Source organism: Branchiostoma lanceolatum, chromosome 3 (genome assembly GCF_035083965.1).
Source record: "Branchiostoma lanceolatum isolate klBraLanc5 chromosome 3, klBraLanc5.hap2, whole genome shotgun sequence".
Lineage (NCBI taxonomy): Eukaryota > Metazoa > Chordata > Leptocardii > Amphioxiformes > Branchiostomatidae > Branchiostoma > Branchiostoma lanceolatum.
In genome coordinates this window covers 4,457,049-4,481,617 of record NC_089724.1, presented here as the reverse complement: position 1 = coordinate 4,481,617, position 24,569 = coordinate 4,457,049, and the positions used below count along the sequence as shown (strand labels likewise).

Here is a 24,569-nt window from a genome sequence, read left to right as displayed (position 1 = left end):
TTTTATCTTTTTTCGCCGCTACGCTGGGTGAAAAAACAGCATAGCGGGTGATTTACAGTGTGGGTTTTTCGGCCCACAGCGTAGCGGCCCGCTATGTTCAACTTACTGAGAAAATGTTTCTGGGTGCAAAATATCAAACAATTTAGATACATGTATTATTTATTCTTTATTACTGATTGATTGTGTGGTAGCATTCCACACTTCATTTTCATGAAGATGTACCGTACGCTCATGCTGATATGCGATTTTTCCGAGGAAGAACCCCTCCTAACGTACGCACCCCGACTTTGGCGTCAGCCTGGAGCACCTGCTTGCAACTTGAAAAGTTTAAAAAGTGCGTACGTAAATAGGAATTTTACGGTAAGTATGATCAGCAAGTTGTCTTAAGCTTGTGATTCTGATAAACTTACAGAGTACCAAGTACACATGTGTGTTGCTGTACTTGTACAACAGTGATGCTATCAATGATGTTATCATTGCATCATATCTGTGCGGTTGATAAGGCTATTGTTTGGAATGGCAACTTGCAAAGGCGTGTTTGGTCGACCCTTCCCCTTTTCCCAGTGAATTATGATGAACAATAGTGATAAGCAGAGAAACTGCATACTTTGCTCGGGTGCAGGTTATCCCTAAACTTGCCCTACCCTTTCATATGCATGAACTCTTTTGACACAACAAATGTATAGTGACCACATAAGGTCTTCCACAATTATAGATACATAAGGGAAGATACAATGACTTTAACAATGGCATCTTCAAAATATATATATGGCCCTAGCTACAGCTCATACAAAACTGTATTTTTTAAGATCTAAACATTCTTTATCGCAGTGCTTCTTTGAAAATGAAAAAAAATCTTGAGATTCATTCTGAAAATCTTGAGATTTGTGAGAAATATTGACTAAGAGGGATGTTTTCATTGACTAGGTGTATTACCTATTTGCACATCGTATACAACAAGGGTTGTTAACTCAACGAATATTTGAATCCATTTATAGAATGAAGTGTATCAAATTCTTCTGGGCAAGTGGAAAGAAAATCTAATAAGGACAATATGACAGGGAATCCCAAGGGCACCCACTGCAATGTTTCACACATCTCACATTGCCAATTAAAGGTATGATATGTGATAGTTGACCTAATTTTCAGGATAGATCTCTGTGCAATGAATAATGAACGGTTCATTTTAATTACAAAGAGTGCCGCCTACATTCAATCTGACACCTTGTCATAAGCAACTAGCTCTGAAAATTTATGATATGCATTCAACGTAACTATCCTGATCAATTTTGCATATAATCAATCGAGGTATCACACCTGACTTCAGCAAGCTGTAAACAAGCTGTATTTGTAACCTCCTTGATATGACTTTAGTAGCCCTTGCAGAGAAAAGGGAGCAGCTCTGCCTCAAGTTTGCAAGGACATTGCTAGAGTCTGAGTACAGAGACTGGCTGCCACCAAACAGGCATCAGGTTTCAGGCTGTGTTACTAGAAACAGCATGAAACTGAACTGTCCCAAAGCAAGAACTAACAGATATAGCAATTCCCCCATCACATACATGTGCAACCTGCTCAATAAGTTTGGACAATAATTCTCATCATGAGCAGCTAGCCGCTTCTATTTATAATGTCGTCAACACTCCCCTGTTTTCAGTCAATGGAGGATAAAAAACGAATTGCATTTTATGTATACACATTATTTTATTGAAGTTATGTGGAATATATGTATATGTAATGTTATTTATTCCGTGTAAGGGGAAATGTGGAATAATTCTGACTGAAAGTTTTAATCATTACTATGAAATGTGCAATATTGTAAGTTGTAAAAGCTTTTACCTTGTTAACAGTTATTGGTACATTGATTGATTGAATGTGATTCAGTGATCTCACTGCGAAGTTCAAGAAATAAATCTTGAATCTTGAATCTAGTACATGTAGTTAGTTGTAATTAAGTTCAGTAGCTACAGGGTGTACAAGAGCTCTAAGTAAACTCTTTTTCTACTTTATGATTGGCAAACTGATTTCTATCATTTGAACATAGCAGTGCAGGTAGTGCAATGGTATCGTAAAATCTGTAAATTTGCACTGATTAATGATAATACAATTATAGTGATTATCATTAAGACACCACATACGGGTAGTTATACATTTGTAAGAACAGTAAGTGGGAGTAATCTTCGAGCTATCTTGGAAAGAACAGCATTAGACTCTCATATCTATTCAGAGTATTGGTATAAAACCAAGTTCTACCAGATCTTTCTTTAGTCACTGACTAAAGATAGCGGATGCTGTCTGAAACGTCTGACTGTTTCAAAATTTTATCCAGTTGCTTGAGTAACTATTTTTGGCTTAGCATTAGACTCTTCTGAGGATTAACATTTGGCATTGCTACAAGAAACAGATGACAGACGAAAACAACGCTCTCCCCAAACACATGATAATAACAGGTAATAATGATGCCAGCTCTACCGGAACTGATTGATGAAGGTAAAAGAAAACTCGTCGACAATGTCAGCGTCGGATTCCTCATCTCGTTCTGACTAGAATTATTCACCCGTAGGGAAATTTGCAGCCAAAAGTTAATCTGCAAAGTGCAACGTACTCATTTTGCGGCAAAACTAAGAGGGTGTCAAGCTTGACAAACAGAGCCGGTGTACCTGAATAGCGAGGACAAAATTCCATAATGATAGACCTACCGATCATATGGATGTCATTGACATCTTCTCTACAGAAAATATGACTTCGCATAAGCATTCAACAACATTAATATCTGTTTCCGATGTATTTTCAATTTACAGCATATATATTTACTAATTTTGCAGCTTCTTTGCACAATTTACAGAACTTACAGTCGCAAACTTCTATTTTCTTATGCGGAGGAAAAGTGCTGCTTGTGAGGATGACATCCCTATACATGTAATTAACTCCAATTTAATTTCTTGGTTAACGGAATTTTTAAAAAAATGCTAGATTGGAAAATCAACATGAAAACAGAATCTCCAAGGAAAGTTTTTACTTTGGTGCACACAGTTTCAGGGAGGGTACAGGGTCTGGTGCAAGTTTTCACCCCAGCCTTCTGTTTTCATGATTTTTTTTGCTAAAATTTTAAAAATCCGTTAACCAAGAAATTAAATTGATGTGGCCTAAAAGATAGACCTCAAAATGTTATTGACTTTCACCTTGAATTGGCAGAACAATGAATAATGTACTTGTAGTTGATCAAAAACAATTTGAGTACATGTACTAGTTGCTGGAGCGGAAAATAGGTTTCATAATTGATTACCCCAGGTGGGAGTTAGGTTGCTGATAATTAGTCTTTTAATTCAGGAACTTCATTGCTTTTACTTAACATGTCGTAAATAAAGCTACTCCTGACAAAATATGACAATTTATGTCTTTTTGAAAATGTATCAAACCATAGGAAACGTTTCATCACTGACTTCATCACTGACTTATGTAACATGTAAGATTTACATCACAAATTGCAGACTCAACATTCTGCGTCCAATCATGCTCTTTATGTTGTTTTGCTTTTAAAATCTGAGTACAGGACTAGAATTTTCTTAGAAATGTGTTCAAGTTTTCATCTGCTTAGTCTAGTTGTATTTACTGGTATGTCTGTGCTCTGTTGTACAAGGTCAATCAAGGAGGTTGGTCTATATAACCTCCTTGGGTCAATGTACATGTACCTGAAATAAAGAAATTCATCCATATATTCATTTTCAATTCTTACAGTTTGCGGTTGGCAGGTTATCACGACGTGAAGACAGGACCATTACCATTTGCTGCCAAACGTGTATATAGTCAACGGTATTGAAGCGAACAGGTGGCCAAAAATTGTGCCAACAGTTCAAAGGTTTACACGTCGTAAATCAAACGGTTCGTGACAGCTGGTCCCCTGAGCATTGTGGGTAACAATGCCTCCCCCCCGTGGCGAGAAAAGGAGAGGTAATTTGATTGTTTCCCTTTCATCTGTAGTTCCTCAGAACATGCGTTAACATGGGGTGCTGCACTCCTGAGGGACGTTTCAGCGTGCGAGTTACAGGTTACAAGTCACAGGTTTCTAGCCTCTACCAGGCCCCGCGGATGGCTGGGAAAATAGTAGAAGTTGGCTAAATAGAGTGAATAGTATGTTAAGGGAGTCGGCTACGGAGAGAGGGTCCAATCTGCAACGGAGCCTGCAAGTGAAACCCTGCATGGCTAATATTCTCCCTATAGCCGGCGTAGTTAGTCTGGTAGAGACTAACAGGTTTCTGTGACTAGCTCATTACTCATCTAGCCTCCCATACAGGCCCTTATACATGTCTTATTTGTTTATTTGGGTTTATCACAATGTTAAAAGGAGGGCAAAACAGGTGCATGAACACCTTTACAAGTTGCCCTCCCACTCATTCTGTTTCCCCTTTGTCTTCAGTTCCTGAGACCTCTTAATGGACCTGTCAGCATCCATGGTGTTAGCTTGCTGAACAGGCTTCTGTCACTGTCTGATCTACACGTGCCAGCCTTCCATACAGGCTTCAGGCCATTCTTAATTTGTTTCCTTTTTGTCTTAGGTTCCTGATAACATGTGCTAAAGAGGGGTGTACTCTTCGTGGGGGACCTGTCAGCATGGAAGGTGCTAGACTACCTAACAGGCTTCTGTGGTTGATCCATCTACACATGCTATAGCCTGAGTACCAGCCTCCGTAGTGACCGCTGGCTCAATTCTTGTCGCTTGCTAACCACAGAGGCTGGTACTCAGGCTACACATGCTAGTCTTCCATACAGCCTTTCAAGCAATTCTTAATTTGTTTTCTTTTTGTTCCATGAAACTGCATCATGTATAAACAGTAGGGTGGGTTTGTCTTGGGGAACCTGTCAGGATGCAACTTCAGGTGCTAGCCTACTGAACAGGCTTCTGTCACTGGCTCATCTACATCTAAGTACTTCTTAATTTACTATTCCCTTACATCTTAAGGTACCCAGTGAAGGACCTGTCTAAATACAGATTTGACGAATTTCTAAAAATCATCACTCTCCTCTACTTACATTCAATCAGGCTGAAATCCACAACACAAGGTACTGGATACGTTTCTGTAGCTAGTTCATCTGTAGGGAGAACTTGGTGACAATTATTTTTGATCGATGGCTAGCCGTGGTTGCTAGAACTCCCCTCCACCTGTGAAAATTGGTGCGTTTGCATTTCATAGAACTCTATGAAGTGTTTTTGACAGGATCCTTAACTAACGTCTTCTATTTCCGAATTCATCCTTCATAGTCAAAGTATGACAGAAATCTTTTCCCAGTAAATGCCATTCCTAAATGTAGTCCACCACCAACTGGCCTAATACAAGACGGAATCCCAATATATGATGTGATATTTTATCTATCTAGTATAATTTACATGCTTTTTCTCTCTTCTTAAAACATGAATATGTGTAGACAAAATAACAAAAATGTCTTACAAAGTTCTTCTTCATAATTCACATCACGTGTGAACATTTTGTCCTTTGTTAAGATTCTATGTGCATATATGTCTCTGGTCTAGATGTAAGGCACTAACAAGAGAATTACCGGCACGTATATCTTTGTACAGCGAGCATATAAAGACAACACATGACATACCTCTATAAACACCTGTATATACTAATCATACCCTACTTTCACTGATACATAATCTCCTTTGTTCGTCTGTTTGTTCTATCTTTTGTTGTTGATCATTAGACCACATCCGACACAGCAGATAGCAAGGGTATACCAGGACAATGGAGGCGTTGGCATTGAACTTCAAGAATAGGAAGGCATGCCAAAGGCTCTAGCAACACAGAGGCAGACACAGAATGTTTATTTTCTCTACTCATCATGGATCCAGGCACCAGTGCAAAATCCTGCTCCCTCTAGCTATTGTGTGTTTTCAAGACATTTTTTCCACTGCTATGAATACAGGGCATTTGTGACAGTGTGCAACAATCCTTATTCTGTGTCTGTAATTGCGTACACACACAGAAAGTGGACTTCTCTTCTGAAGCTTCAAAGAAGAGGTTTTTTCCATATCAGCTCTCTAAGATTAGTAAGAACAAACAAAAGTATGACACAAAAGGATCCTTGCATTGTTTATTCTCAGTTTCTATCTCTTCTACCTGTAGCACTCTGCGCATCTTGTATCCAATCTTCCCAAGAAATTGGTTTACCTTCAATCGCAGAGAGGTAAAACCTTGCTTACTTAGACCACACCAATTTATTTCTTGGTTAACAGAATTTCAACAAAAATGCTAGATTGGAAAATCCACACGAAAACAGGATCTCACAGGAAAGTTTGTACTTTGGTGCACACAGTTTCAGGGAGTGAACAGGGTCAGGTGCAAGTTTTCACCCCAGCCTTCTATTATAATGATGTCCTAATGCTAAGATCTTTTAAAAAAATCTGTTAACCAACAAATTCAATCAGTGTGGCCTTACATTGTATAAATAGATCACTTAGAGAACATGCATTTACTTGCACCGACCTAGCTTACCATACAGCCCTTATTCATTAGCCCACTAAACAGCACAGTCCTCCCATATGGGCAGTAAGGCGATCAAATCTCAATTCATTAAAAAAAAATATTTCATTTGCAGTAAATCTATGTACATGTACCTGGCATAGCAGCTATGTATACAAAATGTAGCATTTGGTATGTTTAAAGCTGCAGGGAACCACAACCTTTATTACAGTACGGCTGTGAAACCCTACACCCACCAAATTACACGTGCACCGCATACCCATATTCAGCACACAAACCTGTCAAATTGGTTACTTAGAGAACACACTAGCTACATATGGCCACGGTCTACACGTTTATATTACTTCCATGTGGTAATAGAAACCGACAACGCTACAACATGGCCGAACGCTCCCGCGGGGAACGTACCGCTGATTGAATACGATTAATTTTCCCCTCGTTCCGGACAATGGGAGCTTAGGGGAGAGACCCTTCCAGGCCGCGCGATAAAACCGTGCGTATTAAAGTTGACACGGCGTTACAGCTAATTTAACAGGGGAATAAAAACGTTGCCGGGATAGTCCTGGTCCTAAACTGGAGATCAATCACTGGTGGAAGGGAAACAGATGTGTGAGGTGTGTTGTACTGTGACCCTGTTAGGTTATATTTTACTTTTTAAAATTTTTTTCCTTCTCACTCATTGTTTGGGAGCCCAATCTTAAGCTTACAAAATTACACTTTCATTAATTTCAAGTAGACTCTTGCTCTTATATTGGAGTAAATACAGTTTTCCACAGTGGTCGGTCATAGAAATGTGTATCTTCAGTTATATCTACCCACAGATTTTGATTACAAATGTAGAATTCCCTTAAGAATACGAACACCCACCCTAACAACATGCATGATGAATCTTGTTCTTATATTGGTTTACACAAGACTTTTATGTTTCCAATCCATTACTACATGGCAAAAATGCACCACACTATAATGTGCCTGAGTATCTAACATTACAGATACTTTCATGTTACAACAAGAACTGAAAATAAGAGCAACACTTGTCATTTTTGCGTGCATTGTTCTCACCAGGATTTTTTCACAGCGTAGGGGTCAGGTACAGAAGGCCAACTTTGCGCAGTGCAAGTCACTCGCAGAGTGCCAAAGACATGACAATGGTTGGGAGTCTGGAATCTTCCCGCACAAAATTGTGAAATTCATAACCGAATAAGACACTATTTCCTGCATTTTGAGGGATAGATTTTGTGAAGTGAAGTTTTTCCTCTGTCATATGCTCATTCTAAAGCCAAATATGAACTTTTTATAAGATTTATGAAGGTTCTTCCCAGAAAGAAACACCTATGCTCATTGAAACACAGCATCAGGGTCAGATCACAGCATCGGGGTCCAGATCACAGCATCGGGGTCAGATCACAGCATCGGGGGTCCAGATCACAGCATCGGGGGTCCAGATCACAGCATCGAGGGTCCAAATCACAGCATCGAGGGTCCAGATCACAGCATCGGGGGGGGCCGCTATGCTGAAAAGGCCTGGCGAGAACACTGGCGTGACATCCTTGTCCTTGGTGCTGAAAAGCATTTACTTATGCAGGGTACAAAATAGATTTCCTTCTCCGTAATTGCCCGACTAAAAGCCAAAATTAGATTGCTAAGGGTCAGTTTAGGTTTCCTTTCAACCGAGGGATTCCAACACTTCCCAATTGGCTGCTAACTTATTACAGGTTGAAATTGTCGCTTGGTAATTTGTTGAACGTCATTTGTCTAGCTTGGTGATGATAACTGTGCACAGCATCTAAACAGTCATCCAATTTCGCATCTCCACTTAAATAAAATTCATTTCATTTGTTCCAATTTGTGTACTTTGGACATTTTTATCAGTGGGGTCATTTGGTTCAATCTAATTCGTGCCGCCCAATTAAAAAGACGTGTCAATTATTGATGTGGTGTCCTGTTGCAGCTGGTTGGTACTGAGCTGCTACATGGCTGGTATAAGGCCTAGGAAAAAAATGTTTACCACCGGGCTGTCTCCAGCATTGAATTTTTTTTCTGTCTCACTCATTGTTTTGGAGCCCATGTTGTTAAATTTTCCTTGTTAAATCTGTTATTGTAAGGCCACACCAATTTAATTCCTTGGTTCTCGGACTTTTTAAAATGAGGATATAGCAAGTACTAGACAACATAAATGCAGAGGGCAGTAGGGAGAATTTGAATATGACTGTATTTGATCCATAAAAATGAGTGCACCCAAGGTGTAAACCTGGTCCTCTGGCTTTCTTTTTGACATGTTTTTCCACTTAAGTATATTTTCAAAAAATCTGAGAACCAACAAATCAAATTGGTGTGGCCTAAGCTTACAAAGATATATTCTAAACAATTTCAATTTTATTTTTAAAAATCCAGTTTTTGGAAAGACGGAGAATTTTTTTTCCATCCCAACAATGTTCTCCTTTATTTCTTTGCCAATAGAAAAAGTGATATAAAAAAAGTGATATAAAAACACTGGTCCACCAAACCTAGGTCCCCTTGATTTTGACACCCTGCAAAATATCATATCTGTATAGTCGAAATATGAAGTTGAAAATACCAGTACAAGCGTGGCTTTTGATACAAGATTGTGTAAACTTCCTTTTCTTTTTGTCAGATTTAGAAAACAACACTTAAAAGAAAAATCTGGGAAAGGTTTTAACTCTGATCTACACAAATATCGCATATTGACTGTGTGAGCTTCATGCATATTTAAAACAGAAGCCTGATAAAGTTGTTTGTCTCTCAAACTCGTGAAAACGAAGTGCTTAATTTGCCTCCAGTGTCTTAAATATTGCAAAACCCCTGCAAACACTATCAGGGCTATTTCATCTTAAGAGCATGGAGGATACTGGCGAAGCCGCGAAGAAGATCCGCAAAAATGATCAGGAGCAACTTGATGTCGACAGATATCAACAGATATCCTTAAAATTTATCAAAATTTCTCCAAGCTTACGGACAAAGAAAAGACTATTCTTCTTTTAACTATCAAAAACCCACAAATTATAGAAAAGGTGGGACATTACGTCTTCCATTGCTTACAAAAGAGAAGGTGATAAGTTGCTGAAGGTAAGACATCCAGGTAAACAATATTTAAAGACGATTCAATCTCTTCAACTGGCAGAACAAGTCACTACTACTACATGAGTTACCACCCTACCAACACCTAAGGCCACACCAATTTTATTTCTTGGTTAACGGAATTCAAAAAAATGGTAGATTGGAAAATCAACATGAAAACAGGATCTCACAGGAAAGTTTGTACTTTGGTGCACACAGTTTCAGGGAATGAACAGGGTCAGGTGCAAGTTTTCACCCTAGCCTTTTGTTTTAATGATGTCCTTGTGCTAAAATTGAAAAAAGAATCTGTTAACCAAGAAATTAAATTGGTGTGGCCTAAGGGAAGGGGATCCAAAAAGCTGTACCCTGATACATTGATGAAGGTATTAGACATCCAGGTAAACAATATCAAAAGACAATCCAAACTCTACAACTGCCAGAAAAAGTCGATACTACTACATGAGATGGCACCCTACCAACACCTATGGGACAGTAGCAGCTCCTATGGTATTGTCTCACCACAGGTTTTAACACGATTTACATATCAGGGACGATTACATAGGACAATTACGAGTCAGCGACTTTATCGTGTTCAATTGTTTTTTCCAGTTACGTATATTTGATACATTAGTATTGAGTCAACTGGCTCGAGCTCTGCCAGTTCATTTTAGTGACATTGAAGAAGGGTGATGGATGTCACTCAAAACATTCAAAATTAATCTCTGTATCTTAGTCCATCCAGTTGTAGAGAATTGTCTTAGAATAGTCCTAGCTCCGGCATCTGCTTGAAGAATTAAATGAACCAGCCCCCAGTAAGTGTAACCGGACCCCAGATGTAGAGCTGCATGTCTAAACATGGAGGAGAAAGCAGCCCTGAGGGTTCGTCAGCTGGTTCTACGTGACTTCAGACATACATGTATGGGGGTCTGCATGGGGGGGTACCATACCATGAATTACACCAGGCACATAACTCTCAGCGCACAAAATGCATTAGGATAAGAAGGTCTCTAACCCATAGCATTAAATTCAACCACCCACGTGCACTGAATATGTTGAATAAGAGTGGTCCAATTACAAATTACATAAAATCAAAACGACTGCTTACGCCTTACTGAAAAAATGCATGGAGACCCCGATGTACAAAATGTAGTACAGGGACCTGCGCATGTTTCGGAAGGCTAGCAGGACAGGAAGGGGTCCTAACCTTGTTACTGGTGTTAAATGTTCTCCTAATATGTGCTCAATGACATGTATCAAATATGTGGGCCTGGGACAAAATGATCATACAAAACACATGATGCAAAACGATCAGCAAGATATCTGACAACATGGAACATTCCTCAAAATCAAATACAGTTCGATGACATTACAAGTTCTAACAAAGATCCACTTAGCCTATGATAATATTAACTTCATTGGTACCATCAGTATATTTATAACATTTACATTTATAAAAGACGACATACTTTCAATTCATGAACAGTGCCATCATGTTGGTACCAATACAATAGTTATAAATTGAGTGTTCTTACATATCACAAATAAACTAATGCCTTCATTTTAAGAGCCTGTCTATTGTCTTCCTGTATAGACCAGTACTTATCCTGGAGTTGTTTTGTTCGTTTGTTTTACTTTACTTCATGATGCCAAGACAAAGACAGTAGACGTCTTCAATAGTTTGAACTTTGCTGATGAAATATGCCAGACCCAATATAAATAAGGACCCTGTAATTACAAAATAGTAGCACTCAAGTAACTGCAGCTTAGCCAAACCTCCGTAGAGGCAGTTTGACTAGTCTCCAAGCAGACCTACGGGTTGCAAAGACCGTATCCAACTGGCAGAAGGAGTTTTAATAGCTTGGGTTGCTATAAAAACTCCTTCTGTCAGTTGGATACGGTCTTTGCAACCCGTAGGTCTGCTTGGAGACTAAGTTTGACTACATGTACAGTAAACAGGCTTCACCCAACGAACCGTTCACTCTGGCATATCTGGTGCTCCAAAGCTGTATGTATGCTATGGCAGGACTTTGCATGCTCCCCTGACTTTCCTTTGTACACTGCCAAGACGGGAACATTTCTTCTTCAGCCATGCAAACATGGCGTCAGGGAAACACGACAGGTTCAACCGTACGCTTGGGTTTGAAATCGACGGGGTGTATGAGAGATTTGTTCCCTTGCACATTTTCGATTTCATGGCAAGCCAGTCTCATTATTAATAGCCACCTTTCGGAGCCCAGAACGAGAGTTACAGTAATCTTTGTTACAGTGTGAACAAACATTGCATACCCCACATTTGCGGTCTTTTCACTTTCCTTTTCGGTAAGCACAAAGCCTTTCCAGGCGGCTCGCCGCTTTCTGACTGCCAGTTTCACTAATCATCTCCAGAGGCCACAAAAAGAGTTAACGTGATCTTTGCTACATTAACTCAGTCTAAACGAGCACTGGATATCCCATACACCCACTCTTTACACATCGCTTTTCAGCAGCTACAAAGCCTTTCTGGTAGGGTCAGTGCTTTTGTATGTCATGGGAAGGAGAGATAGAAAACCAACCATCCTTAAAGTGGGTGTGTGGCACATATGCTAGGTCGTTACAAACACACAAGACATTTACACTAAGATTGGGAGATACCAGTCAGTGATTAAAACAACTAGTCGCACCTAATCGCCAAACAAAGTTGTTTCCAAAGTTGAATGTCTTTTAGTATCTGCTCACAGAACTGTCTTTTGTTTTGTTTTGTCAATGTTGTTGATTTATTTGTTTACTATTCATTCTACCGTCAAAATCTGTTATAATGACAGGTAATAAGCCCACATAAAGGGCAAAAAACTACTTCATTGGAACGTCTGTTAGAAAATGGGGCATATAAGAAGTACTGCAGGTGTCACTCTTCTCAACCGACCTCTGCTTGGAGAGTTTATAAAGGTGCAATAAACACCTTTAAACCATTTGCCAACTTTTTGTATGGCTGGTGTGCTATGCCGAGGGGCGGTAATACCAGCTGTATAGAGATACAGAATCTAGTAGTAACTCAATTTTTCCACAAGTTATCGGGTTAGTCACAGATAATCTACACACCATTTTACAACAGGTTTCGCCTTGGCTTCTAGCCCCCTTTGGCACTGGCTTCAGGGCTTGAGTTGTCTGGGGGCGAATTGTGCCCCGTTTTCTAATTGTACATCAGTATTCTGATCGGTACCTGTTTTCTGACAGGCATCATGACTAGTACCAATCAGAATACTGACACACAATCAGGAAATTACAATAACGGGAAAGTAAGCCCTCAAAAAGTCTAACCCTAAATCTAGTGGGGCCGGGGGCTAGGAAAGAGGTATGTATTTCCTACAAAATCCTTTTCCTTTCACTGTACAAGCAGTACTCAGACTACACATACCAGCATGTAAGTGTGCTGTAATTAAACCTGTTTTTCTGTTCCTAATTATAGGATTTCCCAACTACCACCAGTCCTGTTATTTACAGAATACCTCCATCCCAACCCTAGGGAAGAAGAATTTACATAATACAGCCCAAGTTAAGCTGTCCTAAGTGCCCTCCTTGCTACTGTCTATCAACTGTGCACAGAATCCATGTTCCTTAGATGTTACCCGCCAAGCATGAAAGTAAAGTCTAGCAAATACACCACTGTATTGTTAAACATGTTTATGGCAAATGCTATGTACAGTCAGTATTGTTCAATTTGTTTTGTGATCTTTCACAATAACAGAAAGCTTTCTTTTGTGGTTTGAAGCTAGTTATTAGCACCATTTTACTCATCGAGAGGGACAGAGCTGGTCTTTCCACTGAGAGCACCTGTTTTACATAGGCTGAGCGTGAAGCGTCATGCCTCCAGGGACAGATCCAACATGGCGGATCGCATACTTTCCAACCGTCTGCTCATCAATGACCCGCTAAGGGGGGTTTGATACAGAAATACCCCAGAGTAAGACATGTAGGGCATACCCTAAAGGTAAACAGGAAAAAGGGGGGGCTTGTGGGAGAGATAAGTTGGAAAAATTCGGCTGATTTGCATGAAAAAGGGAGTTTATTTGTGACTTTCCACTTCGGTGAAGATGAATACAGGCAAGGTGACTCAATCACGCAAAGTGGTTGACAGGTTGATTGTATATGACTGTTACTACATGGCTCTGGGTACACTAACCTTACTAAATTAGATACCAGACGCAACGAACTCTGCCTTAAGTTTGCCCACTCCCTCACAAACAGCGACAAATATCAAGATTGGCAAATAGGTACACAAGAGATCTCTCAGAAACAGTATGAAACTGAGTCAGTATAAGTGCCGTACCCAACGCATGAAAAACAGTACACTCCCATATTGCGTCCGACTGTTAAATGACTTCTGTTAAATGACTGTGAATATTAATGTTTTAGATAGACTTTGAAAGTAGACGTACAATTATATTGACATGTTAGTGATACTCTTTTATTCAATGTGTAATGCCTTTTATTAAGTCCTGAGAATATGTACAGGACGGACGTTTGTACAAAGCTGTCAAAGGCTGCAATTCAGCACTTGTGCTGCAATGGCTTTTTATATTAAATAATTTAAACCATAAACCACCATAAACCAATATCTACACTTACCAATACTGTACACTACAGCAAGGGCAGGTGGAGCTGTTATTATTTTTTTGTTTTTGTTTATTTGCTCTCGTAGAAAACTTTCCCTAACCTAAATATCTACGCTAGCAAATTTGCTCTTAAGGAACAGCGTTGTCATATCTCAACCGATTAAAAATTCAAAGCTTTTGTACCAAACCAACAACTGCACTTCTGTACAATCATTCGTGAAGGAGGATATTTATTACTGTATCCTACGCACATGTAGTGTGTGTTACGTAACATTAAGGTAATTTACACACATGTACATGTCTGAAGAAGGTGAAACAGTTTTTGTTTAGCTCATCTCATAAATCATAATTCTAAAAGAGTTGACAGGCAGGAAGACATACACGTAGGCCAAAATTGAACCTGCGGTATCATGACAACAAGTCCCATATACTCTTACTTTCCCCCTACATTGACGTGATGTCGGCTATACTTCTCTTCAGAAGTAACAGTTTTTGAATAGCTCAGGTCATAAATCATAATTCTTAATGGTTAATGGTCAGCAAGGCATACCAACTTGAACCCGCAGTATCACGGCAAGTCCCACACATCTCTGCCATATACTAGTACATTCACTTTCTCCCCACATTGACTTAACCGTTCAGTATGCCTCTCTGAAGACGTTAAAGTTTTTGGATAGTTCAGCTCATATATAAATCATAATTCTGGAAAGGCATACACGTATATAACCCGTGGTATCACAACAAGTCCCACACATCTCTGCCATAAACAGTTACTCTCCCCCTACATTGACACGACTGTCCGCCGTGTATCTGTGCCTCCATATGGCTGCTCCTCAGCGTAACTGCCACATGAAACATAGAGTCTGACAGGCCCCACGCCATTCCCAGCTTTAGCGCCATTACTATTCATCTCAGCGTGTCAGATCGGGACGAACAGCCCATCATTCTCGGGGATCAGGACAGAGGAGGGAGAAGATGCATGGCGGGGCCTGCCGAGAGCCCTTTGGAAATGTCAGGTCGTGATGCGCAGTCTCGCAGCGAAAGGTTAACCGTTCTGTTCGAGGCACGACTCAAGCGGGTCTACTGCAGCCGTGTATCTATTAATGTATTATATTTTGGGACACACTTTCGAGCTGAAAAGGGAAAACTCAGTCTCTTCAGAGTCTTCTTCACAAGTTCTGAGGAGAATTCCCCTTTCTGTCTATTCACAGATTAAATGGAATGGCAATGGGTTCAATCCGAAATCCTATAGTACTAGTAGTGTCACCCCAAAAGGCTAATAATAGTAATATTGATAGCTTTTAATCACATGAAAGCATCTTGTTTCTGAGACATATCTAAAAAAAAGTAATTTGTGGCAGGAAAAGTCTTTTGCAAACGAATTTCACACCCATCAATATGTATCCTGGATACTAGAAGTAAAAGATCTACAGGTAATCTGATTCTCCGGGGTCTCTCCAAAATAGACCTTATCTTACCATCCACCTAGCATCACACTGCCCTTATCAATTTACCGGTGTCCAAGTGCTTGACTATCTTCTTCCAACCTGTATTATCTCTAAACCCTGGGCCATTTGTGTGCCAGTGCTTATCCATTCTCTGCTCCACCAAATCTATAATTCCATAATCTCTCTTCAACCTTCAAATCTTCTGCGGCAAGTAAAAATCGATGGTCTGTGGCCGTTGAAACGCACGCGGCAACGATGGCCAGGGCTTGAAATTCATTTTTGGGAATAGGTATACAGCACTGGTGAAACAACATAAAAACATAAGTGCTCAAAGAGAATTTTGTGTGTACAACTGTATATAAATATAAGTAGAATACACACGTGGCAACGATAGCCAGGCCTTGAAATTCATTTTTTGAAACAGGTGCAACAGCCTAAAAATCTAGGTGCACAAGAAGAATTTTGCGTGTACAACTGTAAAATAAAAGAAGAATATGCAGCCAGCAATGATGGCCAAGCCTTGAAATCCATTTTTTGAACAGGTGCACTAGTACTACTACTAATGGCAACAACCTAAAGATGTAGGTGCACAAGAATAATTTTGCGTGTACAACTGTATAATAAAAGTAGAATGTCAGCGAAACGTACACATGTAATTACAAACCCTACTGCCTCTCTTAAAAACTTCAATCTTCAATAGCATAAAAATATCTAGCTGCACTGCTGCCCCCACAGTCAAATATTAAGTGCACAGCTCCAACTTTGGGTGCACAAAAGCCCCCAGTATTTGGAGCCCTGCCGGTTCAGGCTCTTCCGTGCTCGCTCCCGATTATTTATCGGCACTCGGGGGATAATAATCGACCATGGGGAATGGCAGGATAACTGCCGCGATAAGAAATCTCATATATTATTTCTCCCAAACGACTTAATCTCTGGGGCAATCTGCTATCATGTAGTGCAACAGGAAGGCACGCAAATAGGTACATATTACTCGGCTTGTAGTGCAACAATGAAACATGTATAGGCTGTGTTTTCTGTTGTAATAGTACAATGTCACATTGTGTTCAAGTTTTCTATGGTTGCCACCAATAATTTTAGCATTGTCTTACATATAGCTTAACAATGGAAAATGTACAGGTTATATCGTCTGTTGCAAGCCTTTGTTCTGACATACTCACATAGTACAATGTGTTAAAGTTTGCTATGACTGCCACCAATAATTTTACCATCTATCATTTTCCTACTTGTAGCTCAACAATGAAAAATGTATAGGCTGCATTTTCTGATGTTAGCCTCTCTCCTTTTATGGTACAATGTGCACATGTTTGCAGCGGTTGCCAACAATAAATTTATCTTTTAGCATATTGACTTACGGTCAAAATTATGATATTACAAACAAGTTTCAAAGCAGTATCATATCTGAGTTGGAGTGTTCAACAGAATATCTATCCGTGTTTTAGTACACAAATCAGTCCTTACTACTTCCGTATCAAACCGTTGATCATAACAGTCAATTTGTTCGTATATCGCTCCTGTAAATAGTGAGACTTTGTCCGTTGGTTTTGCCCTTAAACATATTGAACCTGTCCCTAGGTGTGGACAAAAAAATACCCCCCTTTTCATGCTGCAATGGTTTCGGTAGCCAGCCTTTACCTTATGTAAACACACTGCATTATGAAATGCATTGTGAGGACCTATAATAGGGTGTTGACTCAAAGTAATTGTAATGTAAATATACCATAAAAGTGGGTTCAAAGGTCAATGAGGTACGATAATGGACTCTGTTTACTAGAAGGGCTATTGAATCATTGTTTGAAAGGCTACCTATGAGTAGAATAGCTAAATCCAGAAGATGATATACACGGCTAGGCAGGGCTTAGATAGCAGGAAAAATACCATTTATTCTGTATATTTCACATATCATTTTATACATTTTTATATATTCTAATCCATTTCATTGATTTACTTCTTATTTGGTTTTATTCTACCATGATTCACTAGAATGTGTCAAAAGTTAATTATTTGTAACTTCAAAATCCAACGACCTACAACAAACGTACTTAGCCCTGCTAACTTTGTTGCCACCAAAACAAATCCCACAGCAGAGAAAAGATCACAATATATAAATACAGGAAAACCTCTTAGGAACATGGGAACATAAATATTCATACTTTGCCATCATCCATGCAATACTGTCCCATCATGAATATCCATGTACAAGGACTCTAACTTACATAACTACATGCAGGTAGCTAGGAGACCAAAACAGAGGCAACTTCAATTTCTGTCTGCCCTATAAATTATCCCCCACACACCATGACGAAATAGACTCCAATACAGTTAATCAATGGAGGGCGCGGGGACAGATTAACAGGAGTAAAGCCACTGGCACCCACTCCATAAAACTCTGCTGACAGTAGCACACCCCCCAATCAGGCTACAACTTGTACAAGATGTCAGGGGAACTCCTGCCTGGGTTTGTTTGGGAGGCACCCTTGGGACCCAAACACTCCCTCCTGGACAAGCCTGTCAATTAACCCCAGTTTAGTGACCTTAGAAATTAGCCCCCTGCTTGTGGCTGTACAATGTACACAAGCTGGGATAGCAACATCGCAATCTACATTGTGTATGGGCAGTTATGTGGTCCACAGTACAGTATGTAAAAGATTTATGGGTTTGAAAAGACACAGAATAGAATTCTAGAATAGAATACTTTCTTGATAGCCTTAAGATTTAGGATATTTGAGGAAATCAAGGAGGAAATTAAGACATGCTGTTCTTGATTTCTTGACCACTTCTTTTTCAAATCAAATATTTGGACATGAATGACTCATTGACTGTACTTTTTCTGGGAATTTTCTTATGATCTACCTGTTGGAAAAGTTACTGTTTTGGATACAGCTTTTATCCGGTCAATCTAACATATTGGCACTTGCCTTTTGTCGCATATGTTTATCTTTGCACTTAAAGTTACGAAGTTCCCTGCAGTGTTACTGTAAAAACCTTTTAAGTTTTGATAGACAACATCAGGTCAAGTGATAATCATTCAACTTTGCAATCAAAAGTCTCCCTGAACTTTTGCATGGTATTTCCCTTAATGTCAATATTAGCACATGTCAGTTGATCAAATTAAGATAGCCACCCGGTAAAGTAATTAATCATCTTTTATACAGTAAAAGTGGCCCTTCTACCTTTTATGTGGGCAACTTTTTTTACACAGTGTACCATGTAAACTGCTACCTTTTGAAAACTAACCCTGTATTTCAAGCTGCTAATGGTACTATGAGTAACATTGTTTCCTACTGATACTGTGTCTATTTATAAACTTTCTTTCTGCTGAAGGGAAGGAGGGATGACCTAGGAGTTGAACCATGACATTCAAATGTAGCGTTTGCCCTACACAGAGAAAAGGTTCTTAAACCTATCAGACATAACAAGCTTACACGTTAACGAACTTACGAGTGAAAAAAAAAAGTACAAGCAAAAGTCACACTTACCAACTTAAAGGCGTCCCAGGGCCTTTTGATGTATGGTGGTCACCTGCGTGGCTCCATTGTTGGTTGAGCGCGTTCGACGGCTCAGTTGATACACGGTGCAATATCCAAGATGCGTATCGTGTTTCGGAAACCCCGTGTAGGGTGACGTCCGCACATTGAAGCCAGCTCGGGGCGTTACAAGTCCGACATTATCCCAGAGAATAGCCATACACGTCTGTTGACAAACTGATACACTTAGGCAGGCAAGATAATTTTCCACGCTTCGCGGGGGTATTAAACGTTTCCGCTGCGGCAATCACTCGAAGTCCTGGCTCGTGGCGGTTTGATAGGGGGGATTTTGGGCGGTTGGGTCCACGATCTGCTCTGCTAGAGCTGCATGCAATCCCAGTCAAGCTAGTCCCGGTGTGGATCAAATATCCCGCCATGATGGCAAGGCATATTTGGAAAGTGCACAGAGGCTGGCATGTGGGGAATGTAAGCTCATTGTAGGGTGGGACAGCTGGCAACAAAAGCACTGAGGCTGTCTGATGTACTGGTCTCCTCACTGACCCTTGTCTGCATATCCCTGCAGTTGGTGGGGTGGTGTTCTGAATCCGTACACGGTGTCGACAATCGTTTACACATTTCCAATTAGTTTTTTTGTCTTTAAAAAGAATGCATCACATCCTGGTGAAAGCCCACAATTCAGCTCCACAATTTGAGTGTTTTCTGGTTCAGTGGCAGCGTTTGAATAGCAGGGATTCTCACCCAGCTGATTCTCTTCCCAGAAAGGCAGTCCATAAAGACGGGATGTTTGTTTTCTTCTGGGAGCCCTCAGCGCACACTTCAGCAGTAGCCGGGGCTGTTTGGGTATTTCTGTCTGGCTCTGATGACGCCATGTTGGGAGAGCAAACTTTGCTGAGGGCTTTACGTCACTGCTCCTTTCACACAACACATCACGACGTGCCGTGAGATATGGCAGCGCAGCGTGCGGTTAATACTCAATCGTGATTGAAGACTGTAATTTGGAGGAATGCGGCGAACTGTCTCATCGCTGTCAATGACGAACGCTCTTTCCTGAAATCCTTGAAGCACATCCCTAACATTTCACAGACACAGTAAAGCCATGTATGGTCTCAAACACTCCATTTGGGACCTCACTTGTTGCTTGCTGGAAAGTGTTGCATGTTTTGTTTTGTTTTTCTCATCTGTGATGGTTTCACTCGAAATGGTTTGGGGTTGCCACGTGAGTTTTTACTTGGAAGATTACACCTTTTCTGATGACCTCTGACCTCTCCCCTGGAGAGAGAGGACAACAACAGGTAGATGACGGGTCTGGTGGAAAAACCTGTCCCGGTGACCTACCCATAAGGGCCGAGCACGTTAACTCTTTCAAGAAAACGCAGCCCCCCTGAAGTGGCCACGTTACGCCCCAGGCACACTGTGGGCAGCCGTTCCCTGAATGGGTGGGGAGGGGGGCGTTTGGGGCCATGAACCGAGTCCACCACATGTGAAAGATCATCTCTGGGGAGATCTGCAACTGTCTCGAGGTGCATTACAGGGGCTATTTCGGATGGCGCCCCAAATATTTGCTATGTAATGGGAATATCTCACCGGCCTCGGACCAATATAGCACGGGTCTGCCCTATATATGCCCGTTGGGTTGTGACATTGCATTGTACATCCGTTCACAACACGTTCCATCCTTCCCTTTAATGGTGCTGACGATCTGGCGTTTTCTGCGCAGTTAGTGCTCCGTAATTTCCTTGCACGGGTTCCACGTGAAAGCTGCTTCCTGGACTCACATTGATGACGACCGTTCTAAACTTAGACTGGCTGGAATTGCTGTAATGTCCTTGGGGGACAGGCGAAACCCTCGTATTCAAATCTCAGAGGGTGTGTTTTTTCTTCTTGGCATACTTCACAGCATGAGGTGTTTTCCAACAAAAATGTACACACTGTCTAGATGAGCTACAATACTACGTACGGTTGGTAAGAAAAGCAAGAGTCTGGTGACACTGAAGCCGAATAATTATAAAGAATCCTGGAGACCCCTCTCTCCCTGTCCCAATGATATAATTTACATCTTCCAAAAATAAAAATGTCTATACAATGAAACTGTATCCTATAGCATGAGTGTCATACATCGGTCTCAACGCTGCTCATTTTGCTCGACGCCGTGCCGACACAATTTGCGGCGTCGCTGCGACTCTGCCTTAGCTTCGTTCGCTCATCCGGTACGGCATCCTCCATTTCTATGAAATTCGCAGAGAGTTCCGTCCCCTCCTCTTTTTCAAAGTCAGCCGAATATGCACAGCTGTCCACGTGCTTATAGTCCACACCGTCGTCGTCGGCTGCGGTTTCTCGATGGTAGAAGTAGTTAAAGTTCGAAACGATGACAGGCACGGGTAACGCGATGGTTAGCACACCAGCGATGGCACACAGCGAGCCCACAATTTTCCCCCCTACTGTCACGGGGTACATATCTCCGTAACCTACTGTAGTCATTGTCACGACAGCCCACCAAAAGGCATCAGGTATACTCACGAACTGTGTGCTGTTGGCGTCAGCCTCCGCAAAGAACACTGCGCTGGCGAACAAGATCACTCCAATGAACAAGAAGAATATTAGCAATCCCAATTCTCTCATGCTGGCTTTTAACGTCTGTCCTAGGATTTGTAAGCCTTTCGAATGTCTGGACAGTTTAAATATTCGGAACACTCTCACCAATCTGATCACCCTCAGGATGGCGAGGGACGTCGCTTGGTTCTTCGACTTCGACGAATCTGCGAGCACCGTACCCAACGTGACAAAGTACGGTACAATAGCAACGATATCTATAACGTTCATAATGTTCTTGAAGAAGGCTAGCTTGCTGGGTGACGAAATGAACCTTATCGTAAGTTCAAACGTGAACCAGATGATGCATAAAGTCTCCACTACGAAGAAGGGGTCTCCGAACCCTGGTACCTCCACTTCCTCTTTCGTGAGGTCCTTGGGGTCTGTGGAGTTTGTCGTGTTCACATATCTGTACTCTTTGAACTGTGGCATGGTCTCTAAACAGAATGTCACTATGGACAGCAAGATCACACTCACTGACAGCAAGGCAATCCCTCTCGCAGGTTTTGAACTTTCCGGGTACTCAAATAGTAGCCATATCTTTTTGAGCACCTCGTTTTTGGGCAAGGGCATTTCTTTTTCCTTGATGAAACCCTCATCCTCCCTGTATTTGTCGATGACTTCCTCTCCAAGTTCATAGAACCGGATTTCCTCCGTGAATATGTCGATGGGTACATTGACTGGCCTTCGTAACCTGCCTCCGCTTTGATAAAAGTACAATATGGCATCAAAGCTTGGTCTATTCCTGTCAAAGAAGTATTCATTCCTCAAGGGATCGAAATACCTCATTCTCCTCCTGGGGTCTCCGAGGAGAGTGTCTGGAAACTGGTTGAGAGTTTTGAGCTGTGTCTCAAACCTGAGTCCGGAAACGTTAATGATGACCCTCTCTGATGCCGTCGGTGCAGGAGCGGGGTTGGGCCGGATGGGAGGGAGCTCGCTGTCCGGGGTCTGCTCGAACCCTCCGTCCGAGCTGGACGGCCGGTCGTCGTCGGTGGCCGCCAGCTTGGTGTGCGAGTGCGCGTTGAGCGAGTTGCCGATGTTGTTCTGTCCTGCTGCCGTGCCCGTGCCGCCGCCGGAGTTGTTGCGAGCGTGCGGCGGTGCGTCCTTCAGGCCGGTGCCGCCGTCGCCCAGCCGAGTGCCCGTCCCCACCAGAGGGTGCTCCGCCGGCTCGTCCTGTGCGGCCGGGGCCTGGAGCGCCTCCATCTTGTCCGGACGGGGGTGTAGAATGGGGGTCAGCCCCCAGCGCTCGATCAGCTCTATTTTCGACGAAATGTTGACAGACAATCTCAGCACAAGATGGCGGGTACGACGTGTAACCCAGCACCATCAAAATAGCAGATATTTTCCACCGACGTCACCAACAATTTCTCCTGCCGGCCTTTCACTATCATATCACCTTACAACACCGCGTGGGCCACCCTTAACAACATTACACCATCACCGATCTACAAACATCAACTTTTAACAATCCGTCACCGATTCCCTGCTCACATCGCGAAGCTTACCTTGTGTGTTTTTAGACGCGGGATCTGCGAGAGTTAACTAGCTACGATGGGTGCATACTTTATTAGCGTGCCCGGCAGGACCGGTTGTACGGCCTGGCTTGCGTGTAGACCCGGTAGATGGAAGGCGTTCCTCCCATTGGCCGATCGCGTCCACTGATCCCCGGTTCGATTCCCGACCTAACGCCCACTGTCTCCCGCCGGAGGTCGTCCGATATGCCAGAAATGCATGCCACAAATGTCGCGATGACGCTCGAAGTTGGCTCGCGGGACACAGCGTCCCTGTCTTCCCGATTCCTGTTTGCCTTTCTGCGTGTAGGAGGATAAAAAAGACAAATTCGTCTGGTGCTTCTGCTTGCCAAACAGCCGTCTTTGGCTCAGCCAAGGCCCCGCACGCCTCCGCGAGGTTTGATGGATGAGTACCACGCATGAGTAACTAGCAGTGAACCACGTTTCCCCCCGGGAGCCTTAACGCAATAATTGGTGCCTGCAAACCCCCCTTAACCTTTGGCACGGCATTCGGACAGAATCAACGGACAATTGCTCGGGTTTCGCGGGAAAAGTTGGACAGCTAGCGCAGCGGCCGCATGCCGAGCTAGCCGACGGCTTCCCGGAGCTAGAGCGAGGTCCAGAGCATGGCCCGACGTAATTCCGGAAGCCCTGCTCTCGGTGTCTTATGACTTCAGGCGGGCATCTTAGCTATGTATTACCCGCACGGTGCAGTATGGGGACATGTCAGTCAGGAGATGTCCTGTAACAACATGGGGGCAGAGGCGATTTGAGACAAAGCTACAAAATTACACTAAGGGTTGACAGACTGACTAGGAAATGAAGTTTCCATTTTCAATAGAGCCACGCCCATCTTTTTCCGTTTCCGAACTCTTCGTACTAAAAATTATCATCGCCATCGATAAAGTTAGGATTTTACCATAGTAAATATTGGCCGAGGGAGGCCATAAAACAGTTACATGAATACGTTTGTGAAGGTTAGACATCCAGGTAACAAATATTTAAAGAGAATTCAAACTCTACAACTGGATACGAATTCGGAGATTTATTTCCGGACGTTTCGAGTGACATCCATCACTCTTCTTCAGCATCACTAAAATGAACTAGCATGAATAGAAATGCTTTGCTAAATGAAAGAAAAGGGAATCTTTGGCTAAAAGTGTTCTACTGAAATGCACCCACTGAGACTTTCAGAATAAAATTGTGGCTATATTGTGCAGAGCTTGCGTCCAAACTCACAAATGCTTGGCCGCACTTACACACCTTGATTAATTCTATTTCGTTTTACTCGATAATTTTTTTCTCTCTTTTCGATTACATTGTACATGACATTGTCATATTTGACATAACTTAAAGTTTATTG

At 41.8% G+C, this 24,569-nt stretch overlaps 1 protein-coding gene across 3 annotated transcripts in view; it reads right to left on the bottom strand.

Annotated features, from left to right (window-relative positions):
- LOC136429787 (potassium voltage-gated channel subfamily A member 1-like) overlaps positions 1–23,621 on the bottom strand; it is a 77,430-nt gene extending 53,809 nt beyond the window's left edge. For 2 of the 3 annotated variants that reach the window (XM_066419753.1, XM_066419755.1), the window contains exon 1: positions 19,098–23,620. In XM_066419753.1, the coding sequence (XP_066275850.1) occupies positions 21,216–22,898 (1,683 nt within the window). In that variant the 5' untranslated portion in view covers positions 22,899–23,620 and the 3' untranslated portion in view covers positions 19,098–21,215. Of the gene's footprint in view, positions 1–19,097 lie in introns of all 3 variants that reach the window. The other variant, XM_066419754.1, reaches the window with a different exon arrangement.
- Positions 23,622–24,569: the final 948 nt, after the last annotated feature.